General features: G+C 40.9%; 1 protein-coding gene across 1 annotated transcript in view; it reads left to right on the plus strand.

Annotated features, from left to right (window-relative positions):
* LOC136862708 (hyaluronidase B) overlaps nt 1-25439 on the plus strand; it is a 124428-nt gene that overhangs the window by 83433 nt on the left and 15556 nt on the right. The window contains exons 3-4 of the mRNA XM_067138924.2: nt 9479-9618; nt 20473-20636. Coding sequence (XP_066995025.2) covers nt 9479-9618; nt 20473-20636 — 304 coding nt within the window. The remainder of the gene's footprint in view (nt 1-9478; nt 9619-20472; nt 20637-25439) is intronic.

Below are 25439 nucleotides of genomic sequence, written 5' to 3' on the forward strand. Positions count from 1 at the left end.
AAACAGATTCCACTAGAGACCAGAGCACGAACACCAGTCGTGAATTAACAACTTCTAGCGGTAGAACGTATGAGCAAAATTGGCAACCTAGACCATGGAAAAACCGAGGGATATTTCAGGAGAAAGGAAGACCGCAGTACCGGGGAAACTTCCAGAGAGATAGGGGATACCGAGAATATGAGGGAAGGAGGAATGACAGTCGACCTTACCCGTACTCAAGACGTGACCAAGCCCAGTACAGAGATCGTCAGAATGCATATAATGAATCAGAAAATCGACAGCAGAAGAGTAGGAGAGATATTGATGAAATCAACAGGAAATGGAAGGATGCCATAAGGAATCAAGGCGGAAAGGAAGACAGGCCATGTAGTGTGTGGGATCGTGATAAAGAGAAACCCTACATAGAGGCGTCCATACAGAACATGGAGGAACTGGAGCAGGAATCAAAGCGGTATCTTGAAGATTATTGGAGTAAAGAGGCTAATGGCGTTCGCAAAGGGGATAGGAACGCGTCCTGCACGGACAGATCACCGATGCTTCAAAATGAAGGTGGTTGCTCGCTGAATCCAAATGACCCTAGGTTCATCAACGAACGTCAACTAGGGGCCAGAAGAAAAACTAGACAGTTTGAGTAGGAGCCGAGGGTATGGAAGAAGGCGGAGAAGACGAAGAAGACGAGGCAGAAGAAGAGGGGGAAGGAGATGAAGAAGAAGATGCCGTAGGAGAAGAAGAAGCCATGGAAGTAGATGTCCAAATGATCCGGCCTACACCAATAGCCAGACCATGTTCAGAATGTGGAAACCCAGACAGCGACGTCCTGGAGTTCATAGCAATGATTCGTCAGATAGAACAAGAGAACGAGGCACTTCGAAAGGAGAATCATCAACGACGGAACGAGATTGTTGAAGCCAAGGAACTGCTTGAGTTTAGAAGGATGTCAGAAATAATTGATGACGCTATAGTGATTCCAAAGTTATTAAAAATTTCGTGTGTGCACAAAATTTTTAAACGTAGCGTGGGAAATAATGCACCCTGGTGGGGGTGTGATAAGCGTCATGCAATTGTAATTACGATGAATTATTGAGGAATATATATTTCATTGTCAGAATAAATAGTATCTTACTGTACATACAGTAAGAACAGGCCAGGCCGAGAGGGCAGGTTTCACCATACCACAGACTGCTGTCTCCAGTGAGATTAACAAACACAATGAGTGACAGAATTAGGTTTCTCAGAAATTGTAACAACGAGGAAAGAGAGAGGATAACTTGTTGCCAAAGTTTTCCTAGCCCCGGGCAGTCTTGGTAGTAGCAACAGCGCAGAGAGCCGAGTGCAAATTTCTGAGAAATGACGTAGGGGTATCTCCAGGTAACTAGCGAGAGTTGAACGTGGGGTTGGCACTGGAAGAAAAAAATATGAGCCTTCCCGGTCACGTGGTTAAGGTGGACCAATGGAAAAATTCACTTGACCAAAGCAAGGCGACAACTTCGTATTGTAAGAAGCACTAGCGAGGCTAACTCCGTGGATTAAACTGATAGAAAGAAGTGAAATATCGATTCAGAATAAAGTGGAATTTAGGAGCCTTACTATACCATAAAACTCATATAAAGTAAATAATTGCGGGAGATTGCATGGTGAAATTCTGAGAATTCATGGACGCTATTCGTTGATTGGCTGAAGTCAAAGGAAGCCACAAAAGAGCGCGAAACCCCGAGCCGGGATACGGCAGCTAAATTCGCGAATATATCCATTACCAGCGAACGATAATAGTTGAGAATTGGTATAGAGCATTTGAGAACATAATTACATCATTGGATCATATATTAAAGCCACGGGCCAAACCGCAAAGGGTCGTATGAAGATATCGGGACTGTGCGTCCCCAGATGACCTCCGTTGAACTCGGAAGAGAGGGGACACAAGTATAAATATGAGGTCGTAGACAAGGACTAAAAGTACTTCTGATATTGTGTTCGAGCCGTGACTACGCCAGTGGTGCGCGAGTACTTTTGACAGTGTGTTCGAGCTGATACCACGCTAGGGGTGCGCAAGAACTTCTGATATTGTGTTCGGGCGGATACCACGCCAGTGGTGCGTAACTACTTCTGACAAAGTGTTCCAGCCGTGATTACGCCAGAGGTGCGAGTGTGTACTTACTCGTGGAGTAGAGTTCGAAGTATTATATTGTTACATAGTACAGTGATTCATGACGTGATGTAGCTCATATTACAGTCTGGAGCAGTCTACTAGTATGAAGTGTTTCAAATAGACAGGACTCAGTAAAGCATAACTTACGGAGTGTGAGATTCTACCAACCGATTAGGAAGTGCGTTACATGAGAACGGTCACGAGTGTTTATGTCACCTAGTAAACAGTCGATTCTAAACTGATACCTGGTCAGCTACACGAACGTGAGACGGGAAATTCAAGTGCGCGCACGGGCCGTTGTAAAGGGAAGCCCGAGGTATCCCATGTTCCTAGTGTCCGGGAAAGGAATGAAGAATGTATATTTACATTAAGTGGGCTAGATACAAGGCCGAGAGTGTAAAATTTGTGAATAGAATTTAGGGTGGAAATTATTCCAAAGTGCAACAGTTAATTTATTTGTTTTTATTCAAAATGTGTAAAGTTGAAAAGGGTCAAGGATTAATTCTTCAAGCTGGCATGAATACCAGTGGAATGCATTGCTAAAAACCGGAGGGGCTATGGCTTCTCGTCCGGTTTTAGCAGACTACAATGGCAGAGTTGAGTACCTTTTAACATATTTATAAGATTGCTATCGTTAGGGGGAGGAATTCATATTAATTTATCATGGTAACTTGATTGTGAAACGAGCCGTCTACGGCTCGTATAAATTCAAAGATAGATAGACAAAGGGACAAATTAATATGTAGATTAGATCTAGCACTCATCATAATTTTGATTATTAAATAGAGTATAGTAGGGTTGAGTTGTTCATTCAAGTGCTTGAGTTGTTTGATATGATATGGAGCACGTTTCACGTAAAGATAATGTTAATATTCATTTAGAAGTGCTTCCAAAGTGTTTTTCCGTTATCGGAACTTTTATAGATATTAAGGCATGTTGTTAAGATAATCCAGAGGTAGGATTGCCAAGTGATTTAAATTGTTGTGGGACGGAATGAAGTCCATTGATTTGTGTGTAAATATCGCGAAGTTCGCCAGTGGACAAAATAATAATAATCTGTACAAGTGTCGAAGTAGTACATTAAAATTTGGTAATGTGTAAAGGCGTGTTTAATAATAATCTTTGAGAATAAAGGCACGGGCCTAGTTGGATAGAATGATTGCAAATTAAAGTAATTTAAATGTGGAGATCACATGTGCCGTGAATAATTAATTTGGGCATTGAATCCGGTTTTAACACTAATTGTTGATTTAACGTTTTGGACTCCATAATAATCATAAAATAAATTTGGTAGAAACGAGATAGGCACTTTTATAATATGGTCACGCTATGTTTGAGATCCAGAGGGATTTGAGCCAAAAGTTGAGATTTGGAGTTTTGTGGGACAGAAATCCGGCCCGAAATGAAAGTGAATTGTACTGATGTTGATGAAGAAATAGATGGATCTTAATTCCCACATAGAGGTTGTATTTATATACCGGTGTATTGAGTGGCAGAATAGAGTCCACACACCGAGGGTTAATTTGTGAAAATGTTTTGAAGAGTTCCAATGGATAAATGGACTTCAAAATGGAAAAGGAAGGAATAATTTAACACTTGCAGAGATTGGAGGTATTTGCCCAACTGCGAGGTGTTATGGGATTTGAGAATTGTCTTAGGAGCATATGGTCTCCATGAATTAACGGCAGTACGAAAATAAGGTGGCGGATTCGAACACTATTATGTCCCGACCGATGTGAATTCGGATCTTGGTGATTTCTGTTTGGGAGAGAACGTATGTGACTAAATTATAAAGATGGGGAATAAAAATAAAGATTCTCGAAAGAATAATAATACTATTAATAATAATAATAATATTCCAAGTAAATCATATCTGGATTGATTAGTGCCAAAATAAATCGGAATTGTAAAAGGGGTTATGCGTTAAACATATTAAGAGTGGACTACCGTGTAACAGGCGAAATATTTTTTTTTAAATTAATAATAATAATAAATAAAAAACTACTTCTTTTGGAAGAAGAATTTACTTTTTTTATATTTTGGACATAATAATGATGTTGGGAGTTGAAATGAAAAATTTGAGATTTTAACTAATAAAATAATAATAATAATAATGAGAATATTTGAAGAAGGAGAAGAAGAATAATCAAAGAAGCTACTTTTATTTATCTCAGATGAAAATAAAAAAAATCGCGAAAAGTTGAAATATTATTCCGAGGATGATTACGGGTTACGATAATCATGATCTCCACAAATAATAATAATAATAATAATAATAATAATAATAATAATAATAATAATAATAATAATATTTAATAAAATATTTTTTTAGTTATTTTTCTTATTATTTCGGATGCTGATGATGGATGATACTAGGGAAGTCAGCTGGCGAATTAACGTAATAATGTCAATTGGTTGTAAATAATAAGTTAAGTTAATATGTGTACAATGAAGGCAAATCCCTACATCTGGACCATTAGGTTAGAGTCCCTTTGTCGTATTCCTTCAACTAACGATTAGCATATCTTGGTTAGGAACCCGGGGAGAGTTTGTAGTTTCCCGGGTTGGTCTCATCTCAATCAAAGTGGAGGCGATAACATGGTCCATGTGATCGCGCCTACTTAGCCAACAGGTATTTGGTCCATGATCAAATATGGTCATGGTGTTAACGAAGGTAAATCTGACACCTTCAGATATCAACGGTTCTACCACCAAAATGGAAGGGTGGTCAAAAGTGACAAATATTATGTAATAATTTTCAGGAATAATTTGCCAAATTACCGGCAAATCAAGGGTCAACAGATTTTGATTGTGTGTAAAATTTAATGTGTTTACTTAAATAAAATGCTCCTTTAGCATTTGCAAGGAAACAGTTCCAGGTTCTTGTTCTTGTAGAATAGCAAACCCTTGGTGACCGTTTAAATATCCGTCCCCATCCCTAGGATGGAGCCTTCATAATTTCCCTTTGATTTGAATATATATAATTTGTGTGTTTTATGATGAGCCTTAAAGATAAAGATTAGAATGTCCCGTTCAACTCTGTAGTACTGATTGGATGGCGCCCTTACATTTAGTTTGAGATCTTATATCTCAAAATATTTTTTATTGAGTATTAGTTGCGATGGATTCGGACCGTAACACTCCCTGAGATAAATGCTGGTTGGGACTCAGGCTTTGAGCGGGTACAATATTATATTATATTATATTATATTATATTATATTATATTATATTATATTATATTATATTATATTATCATCATTATCATCTGTTTATCCTCCAGGTTCGGTTTTTCCCTCGGACTTAGCGAGGGATCCCACCTCTACCGCCTCAAGGGCAGTGTCCTGGAGCTTCAGACTCTTGGTCGGGGATACAACTGGGGAGTATGACCAGTACCTCGCCCAGGTGGCCTCACCTGCTATGCTGAACAGGGGCCTTGTGGAGGGATGGGAAGATGGGAAGGGATAGGCAAGGAAGAGGGAAGGAAGCGGCCGTGGCCTTAAGTTAGGTACCATCCCGGCATTCGCCTGGAGAAGAAGTGGGAAACCACGGAAAACCACTTCCAGGATGGCTGAGATGGGAATCGAACCCACCTCTACTCAGTTGACCTCCCGAGGCTGAGTGGACCCCGTTCCAGCCCTCGTACCACTTTTCAAATTTTCGTGGCAGAGCCGGAAATCGAACCCGGGCCTCCGGGGGTGGCAGCTAATCACGCTAACCACGACACCACAGAGGCGGTTTATATTATATTATATTATATTATATTATATTATATTATATTATATTATATTATATTATATTATGTTATATTATATTTGATGTGCCACCACCTGTCGCGTATGTGCGGCCACAAAATTTGCATTTTGCGTGTTTCCTATTATCAGTGATGTCAAAAAACTGCCAGGCATCCGACGGTTTTCGTGGCATTTGTGGAACAACGTTCTGTAAAAATTTCTTTAAATTCCTTTAAATGTTCTAAAAAATATTACTACTATCTACGAATATGTTTAAATATCACACTAACACCACAAATATAATCTAACAGACTTTACATTGTCTACAAAACATAACAAGCGTAGGAAATATATACGTACATTCGAAACACACAGATTGAATACAGGTACTTTCGTACGTGTGTTGTGCGTTACACTGTGCTCAGGTCCTCCGCGAGTACTCGCAGTTGTAAGCGGAGGGGATCGGTGGTGCGCTCTACCGCTACAACCGGATTACTCATCGGTATTACTCGCTCCGTCCCCACCTCTAATCTGAACCTGTCTTCGAACGCAATGCGATTTGAAGCCAGCAACATGAGGATCGTCATAAGAGGTTCATATGGGATAAAAGGAGTGACGAGATGACGAGCGGCCAGTAGACCTCGTTCCACGTTTTATGAGGGAGGGTGGCCTGTTTTATCGTGCTTAAAAGTGAAGTTTCTATTTGTTTTTATTTTATTATTAAGTACTATTTTATTCTATTGACTGTGTTTATCGTCGCCTCTGTGGTGTAGTGGTTAGCGTGATTAGCTGCCACCCCCGGAGGTCCGGGTTCGATTCCCGGCTCTGCCACGAAATTTGAAAAGTGGTACGAGGGCTGGAACGGGGTCCACTCAGCCTCGGGAGGTCAACTGAGTAGAGGTGGATTCGATTCCCATCTCGGCCATCCTGGAAGTGGTTTTCCGTGGTTTCCCACTTCTCCTCCAGGCGAATGCCGGGATGGTACCTAACTTAAGGCCACGGCCGCTTCCTTCCCTCTTCCTTGCCTTTCCCTTCCAATCTTCCCATCCCTCCACAAGGCCCCTGTTCAGCATAGCAGGTGAGGCCGCCTGGGCGAGGTACTGGTCATACTCCCCAGTTGTATCCCCCGACCAATAGTCTGAAGCTCCAGGACACTGCCCTTGAGGTGGTAGAGGTGGGATCCCTCGCTAAGTCCGAGGGAAAAACCGAACCTGGAGGGTAAACAGATGATGATGATGATGATGATGACTGTGTTTATCTATCTTTGTGTATTTTTAATGTGAATTAAATATATTATTTTACTTCTATGTCAGTGCCTTATTCAATGTTATTACATCTTACTCTTTTTAATTTTAGAGGAAAATAAAGCATTGGGAATTATATCCACTGATTATTTTAAAGTCATAATAATTTTCCACGTCATTATCATTTTTCTAATCCTAGTCAGTGGGTTAATTATAACTTTTAATCCATTTCGTCTCATCTCGTACCATCAGGGACCAGCGATCTAGACGTTAGCCCGCTTTAAACAACAAGCATCATCATCATCATCAACATAATCATCATCATCAAACTATGGAATAAGTGGCAAAAGAATGCGGAACGATTATGTCAACTTTGTTCCTTTAGTTTTGCTATTTAGGGGATCTCTATCATTACAAGCAGGTGATTTATATAAAGTATCTCGTTTTCCATGGAATGTTCGACAGTTATTTTCTCAAACTGTTAATATATTTTGTTTAGGAGACCTAACTAAAGTCAAAATGAGATATTCCATAACCCCTTAGTTTACATTATTCAAAAGTACACTATTAAATTACGAAATGAATCATTTATAACTTCATTCTTCAATCAACTCCCGCAGTAGAAATGCACTGGTGTCGGTGCGACGTAAAGCAAGAAATGCACTGAAAAATCCAGGCGAGGCCTTTGACACTTTTTATTACACATTCAGTACACCAAATTATTGCAAGGTACACTCGCCAACGGAACTGCGACTCACTCGTTAAAACAATCTCTGAATTTATTCCGCACTTCAAAAGCTTTAGCTGGAACTGTGTTGTTTCTCCTCGACCAGGTAGCTCTTGGAAGTACGTCTAAGTGTTCATCCCCTCTATGTCAATAGTCAAATTATGCAAAATACAAACAGCCTTAACTATCAGTTCCGCTGTTTTGAATTTTCGACTACACCTGTGAGCTGCCAGCAGCCTGCGCCCGGGACTGCTGCAGGGTAAAAGCTCCATGGTACCCTACTCTAAGAACGAACACACGTGGTCTTGTTCTTGCGTGTTAACAAAGAGTTTATTAGGTGACAGTGTTTTAAGCATCCATTAGGCGTAATACATTGTATGAATAAATTTAATATGGATCAATTCAGGTATTTTGTTCCCCAAATCTTCGTGAAGATATAAAATTGCAATTGCAAACCAAAACCAATTGACCTGCCAACACTATGTCCAGGATATCAAGTTTATTTACCATTCGTACTCTACAAGCGTGCAAAATCGGTTCGTGTTAAGCGGAGATTGTTTCCCTGATGTTCAACTTCCAAGTCGAAGTTCGATTCACACATTGGTAAACAAACCTCGTGAAAAGGCTACGTACTGTACTCACACAAAAAAACTGTAGATAATGTTGGAATAATGGACATACTCTGGAACGTTCCCCAACAAAATCATTTCGACATACTTCAGCAAACGGGAATTTCCTATTCCTCTGTTCGAACGGCTACAAAGTTACTGGAAAGGATGAGGAAATTAACCTTTTAAGTGTTTAAGTGTGGTGATTATTATTATCATTATTATTGTTATCATTATTATTATTGGTAGTAATATATATAATTTGTTTATTTACTTTTCAGCAGTATTCGTTAAAATGTGGCATATGTCTAAACATCTCCCGAAATGTCATGTAAATCCTCCAACAACATTTTCCAATACTCTTTGACCTGGCAACACTATGTCCAGGTTCGGCTCCATGGTTAAATGGTTAGCTTGCTGACCTCTGGTCCAGAGGGTCCCGGGTTCGATTCCTGGCCAGGTCGAATATTTTAACCTTAAATGGTTAATTCCCGTGCCTCGGGGACTGGGTATTTGTGCTGTCCCCAACATCACTGCAACTCACACACCACACATAACACTATCCTCCAGCACAATAACACTCAATTACCTACACATGGCAGATGCCGCCCACCCTCATCGGAGGGTCTGCCTTACAAGGGCTGCACCCGGCAAGAAATAGCCACACGAAATTATTATTACTATGTCCAGGATATCAAGTTTAAAGGAATTATTGCAAAACTAGAGTGCAAGTTGGCCCTCGGCATATGCCTCGAACTCTATCATAGAACTTCATTCAGGTGCGATTCTTAAATAAGTTATTAATTCTTTGAGTGGCACTTGACTCATCGAGAAACGCTCAAATATTAATATTCATACTCACTGCTACAGATACTGCAATGATTAAGTTGACAGACAGGCACAGGGGAGATGATAAGAATGCCATTCTAGCCCAAAAATGAACCAAAACCATCGAGAACAAAACCAATTGCAGCAACAACAACCCCATCTACAACAACTCATATTTATGTCTATCTTACAGGTCTAGGCGTGATAGACATGGAATCCTGGCGACCAATATTCCGGCAGCTATTTGGAAGCTTCTTACCCTACAAGGATTATTCCTACAATATAGAACGAAAGAGACATCCCTGGTGGATCCGAACCCAGATTGAAGAAGTGGTAAGTTTTGTATGTAGAATCGATCGAAGTTCTTCTGCCGTGTTACATTGCCATTATTGTAAGTTGTTCACTCCCCTTCGTTGTGATTATGTCGTCAATGTTATATTGTCCTGAATTGTGGTAGAAAAGTGGATACCGTATTTTATTTTCAATTCTTCGTCCCCGTGCTCATTACGATGTTATAACCATGGAACACCTGATTAACCCAATAGTCTGTGATCGCAACTGTTATTTCGGCCTGTGTCACACTGTTTTTACAATGGAATTCGCTGTAGGCCTACGTCGCACCGACACAGATAGGTCTTATGGCGACGATGGGATAGGAAAGGGCTAGGAGTGGGAAGGAAGCGACAGCGGCCTTAATTAAGGTACAGCCCCAGCGTTTGCCTTGTATGAAAATGAGAAACAACAGAAAATCATCTCCAGGGCCTCCGACAGTGGGGTTCGAACCCACTATCTCCCGAATGTAAGCTGATAACTACATAACCCACACCCCGCGGTCACTTTCTCGGTTTGTACAATACTCAGGAGCGTCGTCATGAAATAGATTTACAGGTTGTTCAGACACTGAAAAGTGCATGGCAATATTATAGAGATTTTGTTGTAGGTGACCCATTTCTGTAAACTGGACGATAGTAATTCAACTGAGTATGAAAATATATCTCTGGACGGTGAATACGCTAGCCATGTTGAAATACACTGTATTGGAACCCTTTGATAGGAATAATACACAGATTAAGGTACAGTAATTTCTCTCAATGCCTTTGCTGCAGGACCTAGTGTTTACAGAGCACTATATCTTCTGGTATGGGCTAGAGCAATATTGTTACTTTCATTGATCTGTCTCAGCCTCATCCTTGGCTTTTACAATATGAAAGTGACTGAGGTATGAGCGATGCTAGTAATGCCATTCCTTCTGCGGCCAGTCCCTGCTATGAATGGTGTGAAAATGTTACTCATAGGGTCGGCTGGTGCATGCATTTCAGTGGGTTTGGCAGACTGATATGTAATAGCAACGTCTGACTCAGTGAGTAAATCAATAGGGAAACTACCTCACTCCTCACTTCCCTAGTACGCCTCTTCAGTGATGCATAGGCCATTTATTACAGCTGATGGCGGAGCTGTTGAGGATCCAACCAGCCTTAGGGCTGAAGACCGAACACACATGCAATTTCTCTCACCAATAATTGAAGTGTATATATTATGCAATGATCCACCCGCATCTAACATACATAGCCTAAGCTTCATTTGGGGAAGATGTAGGAAAGATCATGTCAATGATTTGGAAATCCTACAAAAAAAGAGCCATCAAAATCATGTATGGATTCCCCTTTCTCAAACCGTCACATGGAATTTTTTCAGAGTCAAATATTCTGTCATTCCATAAAGAGATTGCATTTCATCATCCGTCTTTATGTAAAAGCTAGACAGGAAATTAACCCATTCTGCTGTTATCTTCTCCCATTTTAGTGAAATTCATAGATATGAAACTAGAGGATCATTAAGGATATATCCCTCTCACTCTAATTCAGTAAAGTATGGGGTGAAAGGCATAGAATCATTAATGTTTAGGGAATATAATGTGTTGCCTCCTGTTATAAAGAACTCTAAATCGGTTAAATGTTTTAAGAAAAAAATGAAGGAATATTATTCTTATACAGATATCTTAAAATAACCTCTATATAACTTACTTTAATGAATACATTAATATATTGTCATATTTAATATCTTACAGCCGTGCAATATTTGAATATACTTTGGGGAAACTATGATGCTAACATGTTAAAAAACAACTATGTCTTAGTTATCCAAAAATTTACGTATCACTTTACTGGAAGAGCCGTTGTATATGAAATGTAATTATTGTGTCGCCTTAAGAAAAGTGTGTACTATACTGTCCCTATCATGAGCCAGAGGCTCATGCGATCTTTTGTCACCAATAAATATTCCCTGATTATGATTACGTTTTGACTACAGTAATAGAAACAATATTTGCAACATACTTCTTTCTGGCAGTGTTGATTCTGGCCTTTATAGTGTTTTGGAGTTCCATTTTAATATTTTACAACGTTCACTACCAATCGTAGTATAGGATTTAAAAAAAAACACGTGAGAGGAGAAAGACACTGATTGGCTGCAGGGAAAGTCCAGGGCGACGCCTGGCAGAATTCTACTGTTTTACATGCCACATCAAATACTATGCATAATGCAGTGCAAGATATGGCGCCCACGGGAGTGGTGGGTGATGCCAAAAAACGGAAAAGGGGGGGGGGGAATTCATTGATCGGGTGGAGGGAAAGGAAAGTTCGGCGTATACATTACCTACGTCGACAGCCTTTCCAAATTCAGAATAAATGTGATTTTTCAAATGAGGCATTTATTTATTTATTTATTTATTTATTTATTTATTTATTTATTTATTTATTTATTTATTTATTTATTTATTTATTTATTTATTCACGAAGCACAAGATACAGCTACACTGAGCAAATTTCACTGTACTTCTCAGCTGAAACAACTTCATCTGGCTATTTTGGTCTATGCTGTTCGAATAAAACATTGAAATTACATGAGAACCATATACCTGATGACATCAAAGATTAATTCATAGGAAATAACGAACGGTCGAACAATTTCAGGAATAGCATTCATCAGTATAACAATGGACTGCCCTTTGTCTCATTTGGAGCAAATATAAAATTACCTTCCGGTCACGGTCCTTTATTGCTTTATAATTAAAGGAGTAGTACTGTTGGGAGATCAGAAGAATGCACATGCCCGGTGAGGCACGGGACGAAGGGGTTTTCACTAGCAGAACCATTGACGCAATGGTTACCATAGCAACTCCGCTACTATCCAGGCGACTTTATATTGTCTTCTACTGGCAGCTCTTCGCTCTTGTCAGTTGTAATCCAGCAAACTGCAAAGTGTCAGTCAATGTTTTCGTGTAGCAGATACGAGCAGATAAGAGTCGACCTGTCTGGGCAGAACAGGAAGTTCGTGCTTGCAGGCCACATTCCTCATTCTTGCATTCTTCTGATCTCTACACAGTATAGCATTACATTTCATCTGTATACTGTCACAATGCAAGAAACCTGAAAACTCTAACCAATTCCCACTTGGGAATTCCCCACATAGCTCCTTAAACAGGACATGCCAAGTCACACATACTGTTAGTGGGAATTATACATCCCAGTGGGTTTAATCTCGCAAAAGTATTAGTGGGAAGTAGGTATCCCACAGAGCATGAAAGAGTTAAGGGCAGATATTCTTGAAAGAATGCATCGGATCTTAAGTCACTGTAACCCTTAGATTCGATCATACAAAACTATGCATCAAGAGATACGTGAGGAAAAAGAATTAGCTTCCAAACAATATCATGCAGCGGCAAATCATAAACCTCCGGCAGATCTCCGAAGCTATAACTATACTACGTGCTTTGAGGTAGCGGCTATTTTCGAGTAATTCGATGGGGCTCCTCCCTCTCATAGACACATTGCCGTTTACACAAAACAGGACGGACTGTTGAATTTCAGAAGAGAGGTTTGCCCCATGTCATTTATTGTTGTGCCTTAAAGAAAATTCTAATTTCAGGGACACCTCAGATATTGACAAACTCATTTCTGCGGAAATACCCGATACGGTACCTTCAATACTACCTTATACTGTAGCGAAGTCTGTTTTTTTTTTGCTAGGGGCTTTACGTCGCACCGACACAGATAGGTCTTATGGCGACGATGGGATGGGAAAGGCCTAGGAGTTGGAAGGAAGCGGCCGTGGCCTTGATTAAGGTACAGCCCCAGCATTTGCCTGGTGTGAAAATGGGAAACCACGGAAAACCATCTTCAGGGCTGCCGATAGTGGGATTCGAGCCTACTATCTCCTGGATGCAAGCTCACAGCCGCGCGCCTCTACGCGTACGACCAACTCGCCCGGTGTAGCGAAGTCTAGTATGGTACATAGGCCCTGCTGTAATCTCAATCCCAGTGCAATTTGCATAGTAGGCGGAAAGTGTAGAAAGTAGTTCCCAAACTATGTCATAGCTATATACAGATTTTTGACAGTATGCATTGCGATCCTATGTCCTAAGTGCTCATTGGGCCATGTGGAGATACAGGATGGCATATTTTAATGTCATTTGAAGGAGAACGGAAAACTAAAATATACCAGAATATCACTCTGAGAGAATATATAGTCACTGCGTCCGCAAAAATCGCTATGTGAAATATTTTAGCTTAGAACTTTGGCCAGTATGGCTCTGCCATCTAAGGTTCCATATTGTGCGATAACATTGTCAAGGAATTCTCGCTCTTCATGATATGTGTGCTGCGGGTCAGTATTTTTCCAAAAATGTTATCAGATAGCTGTTTTCGCAGGCGCAACGACGACATTTCGTGCAGACTTCAAGTCAGGGGTTATTCACCAACAGGAGGCTTTATTCCAATTATTACCGAGCTCGATAGCTGAAGTCTCTTAAGTGCGGCCATTATCCAGTAATCGGGAAATAGTGGGTTCGAACCCCACTGTTAGCAGCCCTGAATATGGTCTTCCGTGGTTTACCATTTTCACACCAGTCAAATGCTGGAGCTGTACCTTAATTAAGGCCACGGCCGCTTCCTTCCCATTCCTAGGTATTTCCTCTCCCATCGTCGCCATAAGACCTATCTGTGTCGGTGGGACGTAAAGCAAATAGCAAAAAAAATTCCAATTATTAATCCCGGGAAATTAACTCAACAATTGATTGTTGATTACTGTTGTCACATCGAAGGTGACAGGTTGAAATATGTCCGTTATCAACAGACACGACTGCGAGTAGACACATGCGTAGGTTTAGCGAGGCATTGCATGTAAGAGCCGTAAACAAGAATTTAAGGGTCGAGCGAAGCTAATATATTAGCTACTAGCAAGATACCCGTGCTTCGCTACGGTATTATACTGAAATTTATAATTGAATGCTTATTGTTATAGATATATAATCCGCCGAAATTCGCGATCTGACTCGTTTTCTGCGAGAAACCACCAAAATTCCCGATCTGACACATTTTCTCTTATTTTACTGCACGTTTCCTCCCATTTTCAATCTTCCTTTCCAGCAATCGAGTTCGTACTTCCCGGGCTAGGCTCAGGTATTCTTCCCGGTCAATTGTGTACGTAAATCTTTGCCATCTTTTCCTATAATCATTTTTAATATGGATAAAATCCTTCAGGAGATCCGGCGTGGTGTTATATTGGGTGCCTTGGCGGCACTGAACCGGCGGCCGGGCTGCATTCTTAGTCATTACCCGTCCAGTAGCCGTTTCCAGGGCGATCCGCACATTTGATGACGGTCCGGAACATTATTATTATTATTACTATTATTATTATTATTATTATGTGTTGCTGGAATGGCTGATGACAGGGAAAACCGGAGTATCCGGAGAAAAACCTGTCCCGCCTCCGTTTTGTCCAGCACGAATGTCACATGGAGTGACCGGGATTTGAACCACGGAACCGAGTTGTGAGAGGCCGGCGCGCTGCTTCCTGAGCAACGGAGGATCCTTATAAGTATATTAATAACAGTAAAATCAATTGGTCTCACCTCCTTCTACACCCTACCGCCGTTAAGTTTATTTACCGCCACCCTGCCCCCCCCCCAAAAAAAATTAAAAGAAGGCTTGTTTCTATATGTTTAAGGGAGATTCCAAACACCAATGTTCACGTCTATTACCTTCAGTTTTGAGATATAAGTATCCCCATAAAAATAATTTACTTTCTTCACTTCATTTCACACTACTCCCCCCCCCCCCTCAAGTGAATTTTCCCGCAAAAAATACTTGTTTCTTTAATAGTAAAGGATCCTCTAAATACCAATTATCACGACTCTAACTTCTTCAGTTTTTGATTTATGTGTCCTCGTGAAAGGAATTCAACTCCTTTACACTCCCGCCCCCCAAGATGGTTTCCTCCCAAAACGCGTTTTTCTTTGTTTTTAAAGGAGATCCAAATACCAATTTTCACGTCTGTAACAACTTTAGTTTTTATTAGATGTATGTATTCTCATACAATTAAGTCAATTAATTTTTCAATTCTTTCACCCTCCCCCCCCCCCCAACCCTTCATTGGATTTTCTGAGAATACGTGTTTCTTTACTTTTAAAGCAGATTACAAATATCAAATTTCACGTCTGTAACATCTTCATTTTTGAGATATCAGTAGCCTAATTAAAAGAATTCAACACCATTTTCAGTCACTTTAACCCCTCCCTCCACCCTAGTGGTATTTCCGAAAACTAAAAATACACGTTTCTTTATGTTTAATAGAGATAAAAAATACCATTTTTCACTTCTGTAACACGTTAAGTTTTTTTAGATATACTGTAAAAATTCTCATTTTAAAATTTCACCCCTTTTGAGTTCCCCTTAAGTGGAGTTTCCAAAAACAAATCACCTCTGTTTCTTTACATTTACAGGAGATTCCAAACACCCACTTTTTACGTCTGTAACATTTTACGTTTCCAAGATAATCTGTAGATATAGTCTTTCAAAAAATTCACCCCAATTTGTCACTCCTGTTTAACCGCCATTAGTTGGATTTTCCAAAAAAAAAAAAAAGGCGTTTCTTTATTTTTAAAGGAGATCCCACATACAAATTTTCAGTTCTGTAATATCTTTCGTTTCTGAGATATATGTATCCTCATTAAAGGCATTCAACCCATTTTTCCCCCTTTTACACCCCTCCTATTGGGAATTACAGGAAACAAAAAAATATGTGTTCCTTTATTTTTAGAGGAGATTCTAACTACCAATATTTACATCTGTACATTTTAAAGTTTTAAGATGTAGACACACTCAATTTAAAAAATTCACCCCCCCTTTTCACCCCCAATATCTGGATTTTACAAAAACGAAAAAATACGTGTTTCCTTACTTTTAAAGTAGATCCCAAATACCAATTTTCAAGTCTGTAATATCTTCAGGTTCTGAAATATAAGTAGACTCATGAAAAGCATTCGACCCCTTCTTCAACCTTTCCTTCCCTTCTTATTAGGATTTTCCGAAAACAAAATATACGTGTTTCTTTATTTTTAAAGGAGATTCTAAATACCAATTTTCACATCTATAACCTTTAAAAGTTTTGAGATATAGATACACTCATTTTAAAATATTACCCCCTTTTCACCCCCTCCCTTAATTGGATTTTCCAGAAACAAAAAATACGTGTTTCTTTATTTTTAAAGGAGATCCCAAACACCGATTTTCAGGTCTGTAATATCTTCAGTTTCTGAGATATAAGTAGCCTCATTAAAGGCATTCAACCCTTTTCCCACCCCTTTTCACTCCTCCTATTGCGATTTTCCGAAAACAAAAAAATACGTGTTTCTTTATTTGTAATGAAGATTCTAAATACCAATTTTTACATCTGCAAACTTTAAAAGTTTGGAGATATAGATTCACTCATTTTAAAAATTCACCCCCTTTTCACCCTCCCATTAATTGGATTTTCCAAAAACAAAAAAATACGTGTTTCTTTATTTTTAAAAGAGATCAAAAGTACCAATTTTCAGGTCTGTAATATCTTCAGTTTCTGAGATATAAGCCCGGTATCCTGATTGAAGGCATTCAACCCATTTTTCCCCATTTTCACCCTTTTTCACCCCTCCTATTGGGGTTTTCAGAAAACAAAAAAATACGTGTATTCTTATTTTTAAAGAAGATTCTAAATACCAATTTTTACATCTGTAAACTTTTAAAGTTTCGAGATATAGACACACTAATTTTAATATTTCACCCCTCTTTTCACCCCTTTAGCGAAGGAATATCCAAAAATCCTCTCTTAGCGAGCACCTACATCTTAATATGAATATATACCCAAAATTTCATTTCTTTACGTCCAGTAGTTTTGGCTCTGCGATGATGAATCAGTCAGTCAGTCAGTCAGTCAGTCAGGACAAGTTATTTTATATATATAGATTTCTTTCAGGGACAGGCCTCGAAATATGATGCAAAATTACCAGGATGCAACGGGAAGGGTAGGAAAATTCATAGCGCCAGATATTTTCTTAACGTTTACTTTCAATCCATTATGGCCTGGAATCACTTAGAGTATACATTCATATGAAACTCCTACAAAAGACCCGATATCAGCGTCCGTGTATTCCATGCAAAACTGAAGGAACTTGTGAATTTAATAAACCAAAAACAAATATTTGGTTTAGTACAAACTTGTATGTATACTTTGAATTTCAAAAGAGAGGTTTGCCCAATGTAAATTTATTGTTATGCCTTAAAGGAAATTCTCATTTCACGGACATCTCTGATAATGACAAACTCATTTCTGCGAAAATACACGATCCCAGTAATACTACCTTATAAAATGTAGTGAAGTCTCACATAGTACATTGGCCTTGCGGTAATCTTATTCCCACTGCAAGTTAACAGTCGTTTTATAGTGTCTTATAATCCTTTTCTTTTATTGTACTTTCAAGCTCATATTAATATCGAGATATCTGCAAGTGTTCTAAGAGTATAAAATATATCCACAAATACGTGTATAAAGAAATGACTGCGTCAATCTGCAAATAATAACCCACTTCATCATTATGATGCACCCATAATTCTTTCTGGAACTTTTCTGAACACCCAGTATGTAAGTCTGATTGTGAGTGAAGCTGCTTATAGAATATTTTCCCACCGAGCTCGATAGCTGCAGTCGCTTAAGTGCGGCCAGTATCCAGTAATCGGGAGATAGTGGGTTCGGCCCAACTGTCGGCAGCCCTGAAGATGGTTTTCCGTGGTTTCCCATTTTCATACCAGGCAAATGCCGGGCTGTACCTTAATTAAGGCCACGGCCGCTTCCTTCCAATTCCTAGGCCTTTCCTCTCCCATCGTCGCCATAAGACATATCTGTGTCGGTGCGACGTAAAGCAAATAAAAGAATAAAAAAAGAATATTTTCCTATCTTATGCACGTATCATTTCATACTAAGTTCGCTTGCCTGTTCATGTACAAGATGAACAACAAATGTATTTTCGTAACGACAATGCCGCTGAAGGACACCTCCAAGATGGGTGCAAAATTGTCGATTTTCGGGATTTTTTGTGTGTCCAAAAGCTGGAAATGGTAGAAGGAAAATTTCAACACTACGACAGATGCCACATTATTGGCAGTGGTTGAAAGGAATCCATTTCATACCGCTATTACTCTGAAGGCAGTTGTTAATTTTCTTGGCCACTACCAGACCGTGAGAAAGCGTTTAAGGGCCGCCAGTTTGAAATTTCTACGTCCATTACTTGGGACGTTCATAAAGACGATGAAGTAGAAGAGTATTTAGTCTTTTCCAGAAACCAACGTTGATTAGGGAATGAGTTGTGTTAATTGTTATTTGTTTACTTTGATAGCTTTTCCATCGAAATTGCGTGTGTAGAATTAGCCTGAATGTGCATACTTATTGTATGGGGATGGAAAATATGGCAACGTGTTATGCTCTTTGATTTGTGAAAAGTTTGTGATTTATTTGTGTGCGTTGCCGATTAACGGTTTATTTATTTATTTATTTATTTATTTATTTATTTATTTATTTATTTATTTATTTATTTATTTATTTTTAGATTGCGAGTTGTATAATACTAGTATGTGCTATACCAATCAGATATTTTATGTGCACCGTTGGATTAGGTATTTTCCCCACAAAGCGCATTACACGACGTCTAAGGTTACTATCCCTCCGGCAATGTCAAGTGTGCAGACAAGGGAAGTACTCATCTATAGTTGAATGAATTAACAAAACAAGCCAGGTGGATGGTGCGAACACGCAAGCCCAAGTCCTTTAACGTGTTAAAATGTTTTAAGTGTTCAGTGTAAATGTTAAGTGAGTGTGTCGGTGCACCGTTGCTGTGTTTCTTTATAAATATTCTCTCAAGATGAACGCTATAAAATCGAGAAAAAGTTAAATTTGTATTTTTATCACACCTACCTTGACTGATGGTCTATTTCATTTCCTTGTTTTTTCATCATCATCATCTGTTTACCCTCCAGGTTCGACTTTTCCCTCGGACTCAGCGAGGGATCCCACCTCTACCGCCTCAAGGGCAGTGTCCTGGAGCTTCAGACTCTTGGTCGGGGGATACAACTGGGGAGTATGACCAGTACCTCGCCCAGGCGGCCTCACCTGCTATGGTGAACAGGGGCCTTGTAGGGGGATGGGAAGATTGGAAGGGATAGGCAAGGATGAGGGAAGGAAGCGGCCGTGGCCTTAAGTTAGGTACCATCCCGGCATTCGCCTGGAGGTGAAGTGGGAAACCACGGAAAACCACTTCGAGGATGGCTGAGGTGGAAATCGAACCCACCTCTACTCAGTTGACCTCCCGAGGCTGAGTGAACCCCGTTCCAGCCCTCGTACCACTTTTCAAATTTCGTGGCAGAGCGGGGAATCGAACCCGGACCTCCGGGGGTGGCAGCTAATCACGCTAACCACTACACCACAGAGGCGGACTCCTTGTTTTTTATGAAAAAATATTTTCCTCAAATCTCATGGCATGCTCCTGACAACATCATTTATAGCTATAGTTCACCTTGTCTTGTCCGTAATAGAAATGTATGTTCCCATCACAAATCCAGGGTGTGATTTTATGATAGATATCTTTTTGTGAACATCGAACTCAGTGCACCTGGGATCCGCCGACTAGTTTGGGGCACATTACCTTGATGGCAGAATAAGGGAACAATACTTCGAATTAAACACTAAATTTTAACACTGTGTTGTATAAGAATGTAAAGGGATCGAGAGGAAAGTTCGAATTATTCACGAATTCCAACGAAGAACGTTCGAATTAACCATGTTCTACTGTACCAGCATACTGTTTGATTTTTGTTACAGGCTGCATCGAGATTTGAATCTGCCGCACATGAATTTATGAAGGATTCGCTGGAGCTGATACGACAAATGAGGCCACATGGTCAGTGGGGCTACTATGCATTCCCTTACTGCTTTAACACCGTTCTAGATTATTGTAAGAAGGATGTACAGGCTGAGAACAACAGGTAAGATTAAAGTTACAACGCATCCCAGAAGCATATTAATACATAGCAAAATTTGACAAAGTATATGTTTATCGTACCTTTTTGTGTTCATTGCTTAATTTGGTAATGCTTATCATGAATATAGAAGTAATCACAGATAGAGGAAGCAAGAATATTTGTTGTAGCCACCTTGAAGCCACAGAAGAAATCCCAACATCTTAAAATCACCACAAAGTTATTAGTAGACAATGAAAGGAAACTTGTTCCTATTAGACAGTAAGACAGCTTTGAGCCTTTTACTTGAGCTCTCCGTAAACAAGCCATTGGAATCTGAATGTGTTCAAAGAGACCATTAGCATTGTGCCCTTTTCAATATTCGCCTTACCAGTGCAACATCACTACAAAAACAAAATTTTTCGTACATTTGGTAGAAACGCGCAAAATCCTCTTACCCCATATTTCGTTATTTTGCAGGATTTGTCGAGCAAGTTACATTCCTTAAGCCTGGGTGTAAGAATGCTTCGAATAACTGAACCTCGAAGTGTAGTGAACTGGATTAAGCTTGGCCCGATACCCAGTATATGGCCGGTAATTCGATTACGATAAAAAGTTGACTTACCTGGGTTTTTCCCATAGCCCTTAAATTTTATTCTGCAGTGACATATTCTATCAAAAAAACAATATCACTGATACAACAGCACGATCTGCTTGGGTCTGACAGTATTTTTATACGAAGGTTCTACTGTATTACTACAAAGAAAAATTGTTGAAGCAGAAAAACGGGCAGGTGTCCGCCCCTGTGGTGCAGTGGTTAGTGGGATTAGCTGCCATCACCCGAGGCCCGGGTTCGATTCCCGGATCTGCCACGAAATTTGAAAAGTGGTACGAGGACTGGGACGAGTGCCTCAGCCTCGGCAGGTCAACTGAGCAGAGAGGGGTCGATTCCCTCCTCAGCCATCCTCGAAAAGGTTTTCCGTGGTTTCCCACTTCTCCTCCATGCAAATGCCGGGATGGTACCTAACTGAAGGCCACGACAGCTTCCTTCACCGTTCCTTGTGTCCGACTCGTTGGCTGAATGGTCAGCGTACTGGCCTTCGGTTCAGAGGGTCCTGGGTTCGATTCCCGGCCGGGTCGGGGATTTTAACCTTCATTGGTCAATTCCAGTGGCCCAGGGGACTGGGTGTTTGTGCTGTCCCCAACATCCCTGCAACTCACACACCACACATAACACTATCCTCCACCACAGTAACACGCAGTTACCTACACATGGCAGATGCCGCCCACCCTCATCGCAGGGTCTGCCTTACAAGGGCAGTACCCGGCTAGAAATAGCCACACGAAATTAAATTAAATTACCGTTCCTTGTCCATCCCTTTCAAAGGCCCCCTGTTCAGCATAGCAGATGAGGCCGCCTGGGCGAAGTACTGGTTCTACTTCCCAGTTGTATCCCTCAACTCAAAGTCTCACGCTCCAGGACACCGCCCTTGAGGTGGTAGAGGTGGAATCCCTTGCTGAGTCCGAGGAAAAACCAACCCTGGACGGTAAATGGACTAAGTATGAAAGGAAGGGAAAACGGCAGGTGTCAGTATCGAATGAGTATGAATACCTACAACCTGTTTTCCAGTCATTGACCGGATCAGGAATGAAATGAATGAATCATATATAGGCTATTAGTACGATGGGGTCGCCACTCCCAAAGTGGTTTTTATTAATGACTGAGAGATGCTATGAAATGAGAATGGAGAGAGTTGCTGGAATGAAAGATGACAGGGAAAACCGGAGTACCCGGAGAAAAACCTGTCCTGCCTCCGCTTTGTCCAACACAAATCTCACATGGAATGACCGGGATATGAACCACGGTATCCAGCGGTGGGAGGCCGACGCGTTGCCGTCTGAGCCACGGAGTTCCAGTATCGAATGTAACATTTTAAAATTATTCATTATATTGTAAATTTAATTTAAATTATTTTGGAGTCTGAGTCCTTTATTTACATACTGACTCATATATCAGCCCTCTAAGTCTGACTTTTTATCGTGCACACCACACAAGCGCTAATGAATGTTGAGGACGTCAAACGGATAAGTAGCGGAATGTGGGGCATGCGATAAGTTTACTTCAGTCATGTCAAGGATTTACAACTTCGTTACCATGAAAAGAATACGAGTCCTTTCGATAACAAAGACAAGGTCGTGTACATTATCATTCACTTTCTGTTTACATGTCATGGTTTAATGCTTCTCTCTGTTTCTTTCCTTCTCCGATAGTAGGACATGGAACTATTTAAAGAATCAACTAGCCATTAAATCGTGGCCAGATTGCTGTCTTATATAGACGTAGTGACAAACAAAAGGTCTTATTTCAGAAATTTAGCACTCCCATCCCTGTTTCACCTTAACAATTCAATCCTTATAATATATTCTTTATCAGGCAAAAATCCATGAACAATCTACCGTTTGATTAGTTAAAAAAAACCTACTGAAATACCATGAAAGTGTTGAACAAGGAAGAAAGAAAGATTGAAAGACAAACAAATGGGTCTGAGTGAGCACTCATGTCACTGTTAATTGTGCAAATGGGCTCACTTCAAATCACCCATGAATTACTAATTTGTGATAATCGTAAGGTAAGTGTTATAAAAGAGTAGTATGACCATATCTCGGGCATCTCAGGGAGAGAGGACATTATTGCACTACAGGTCTATGTAACTCGCACCGTTCAAGCAAGTTAAATAGACCTGTGGCGCAATAATGTCCTCTCTTTTTAAAATGCTCGAGATATGGTCATACTACTCTGTTAAAACACTTACCTTACGATTATCACAAATTAGTAATTCACGGGTGATATGAAATGAGCCCATTTGCACAATTAACAGTGACACGACCGGGCGAGTTGGCCGTGCGGTTAGGAGCGCGCAGCTGTGAGCTCGCATCCGGGAGATAGTGGGTTCGAACCCCACTGTCGGCAGCCCTGAAGATGGTTTTCCGTGGTTTCCCATTTTCACACCAGGCAAATGCTGGGGCTGCTCCTTAATTAAGGCCACGGCCGCTTCCTTCTCAATCCTAGGCCTTTCCTGTCCCATCGTCGCCATAAAACCTATCTGTGTCGGTGCGGCGTAAAGCACCTAGCAAAAAAAAAAACAGTGACATGTATTATTTACGATATGTAGTTCGGCTGTATGGCTAAATGGTCAGCATGCTGGCCTTTGGTCACAGGGGTCCTGGGTTCGACTCCCAGTAGAATGGGGAAATGAACCATCATTGGTTAATTTCGCTGGCACAGGGGCTGGATGTATGTGTCGTCTTCATCATCACGACGCGCAGTCCACCTACGAGCGTCAAATCAAAAGACCTGCACCTTGCGAGCCGAACATGTTCTCGCACACTCCTGGCACTAAAAGCCATACGACCGAGCTCGATAGCTGCAGTCGCTTAAGTGCGGCCAGTATCCAGTATTCGGGAGATAGTGGGTTCGAACCCCACTGTCGGCAGCCCTGAAGATGGTTTTCCGTGGTTTCCCATTTTCACACCAGGCAAATGCTGGGGCTGTACCTTAATTAAGGCCACGGCCGCTTCCTTCTCATTCCTAGGCCTTTCCTGTCCTATCGTCGCCATAAAACCTATCTGTGTCGGTGCGACGTAAGGCAACTAGCAAAAAAACAGTGACATGTATTATTAAGTTCGGCTCTATGGCTAAATGGTTAGCATGCTGGCCTTTGGTCACAGGGGTCCCGGGTTCGACTCCCAGTAGACTCGGGAAATTAACCATCATTGGCACAGGGGCTGGGTGTATGAGCCGTCTTCATCATCACGACGCGCAGTCCACCTACGGGCGTCAAATCAAAAGACCTGCACCTTGCGAGCCGAACATGTTCTCGCACACTCCTGGCACTAAAAGCCATAGGACCGAGCTCGATAGCTGCAGTCGCTTAAGTGCGGCCAGTATCCAGTATTCGGGAGATAGTGAGTTCGAACCTCACTATCGGCAGCCCTGAAGATGGTTTTCCGTGGTTTCCCATTTTCACACCAGGCAAATGCTGGGGCTGTACTTTAATTAAGGCCACGGCCGCTTCCTTCCCACTCCTAGCCGTTTCCTGTCCCATCGTCGCTATAAGACCTATCTGTGTCGATGCGACGTAAAGCAACTTGTAAAAAAGAAGCCATACGCCATTTTCTTTTTTACGCTATGTAACCTCTATACTGTTGTCAAGGCTGTTTGGTCATATTATTTAGGTTTAAAACAGGCTTACAGATTCACAAATCTTTCTTTCTTTCTTTCTTTCTTTCTTTCTTTCTTTCTTTCTTTCTTTCTTTCTTCATTCTTCCTTTCTTAATCCGTTTACCATCCAGGGTTGGTTTCTCCCTCGGACTCAGCGAGGGATCCCACCTCTACCGCCTCAAGGGCAGTGTCCTGGAGCGTGAGGCTTTGGGGCCGGGGGATACAACTGAGTACGAGACCCAGTACATCGCCCAAATGGCCTCACCTGCTATGCTGAAGAGGGGCGTGGTGTGGGAGATGAGAAGATCGGAAGGGATAGAGAAGGAAGGGGGAAGGAAGCGGCCGTAGCCTTAATTTAGGTACCATTCCGGCATTTACCTGGAGAAGAAATGGGAAACAACGGAAAACCACTTCAGGGATGAGGGAATCAACCCCCCCCCCCTGCTCTGTTGAACTCCCGGGCCTGAGTGGACCTTGCCTGTTCCGGTCCTCGTACCACTTTTCAAATTTCGTGGCAGAGTCGGGAATCGAACGTGGGCCTCCAGGGGTGGCAGCTAATCACACTAACCACTACACTGCAGAGTGGACGCGTCCCTACTTATCGGGTT

This window comes from Anabrus simplex, chromosome 2, assembly GCF_040414725.1.
Source record: "Anabrus simplex isolate iqAnaSimp1 chromosome 2, ASM4041472v1, whole genome shotgun sequence".
NCBI classification, from domain to species: Eukaryota; Metazoa; Arthropoda; class Insecta; order Orthoptera; family Tettigoniidae; genus Anabrus; species Anabrus simplex.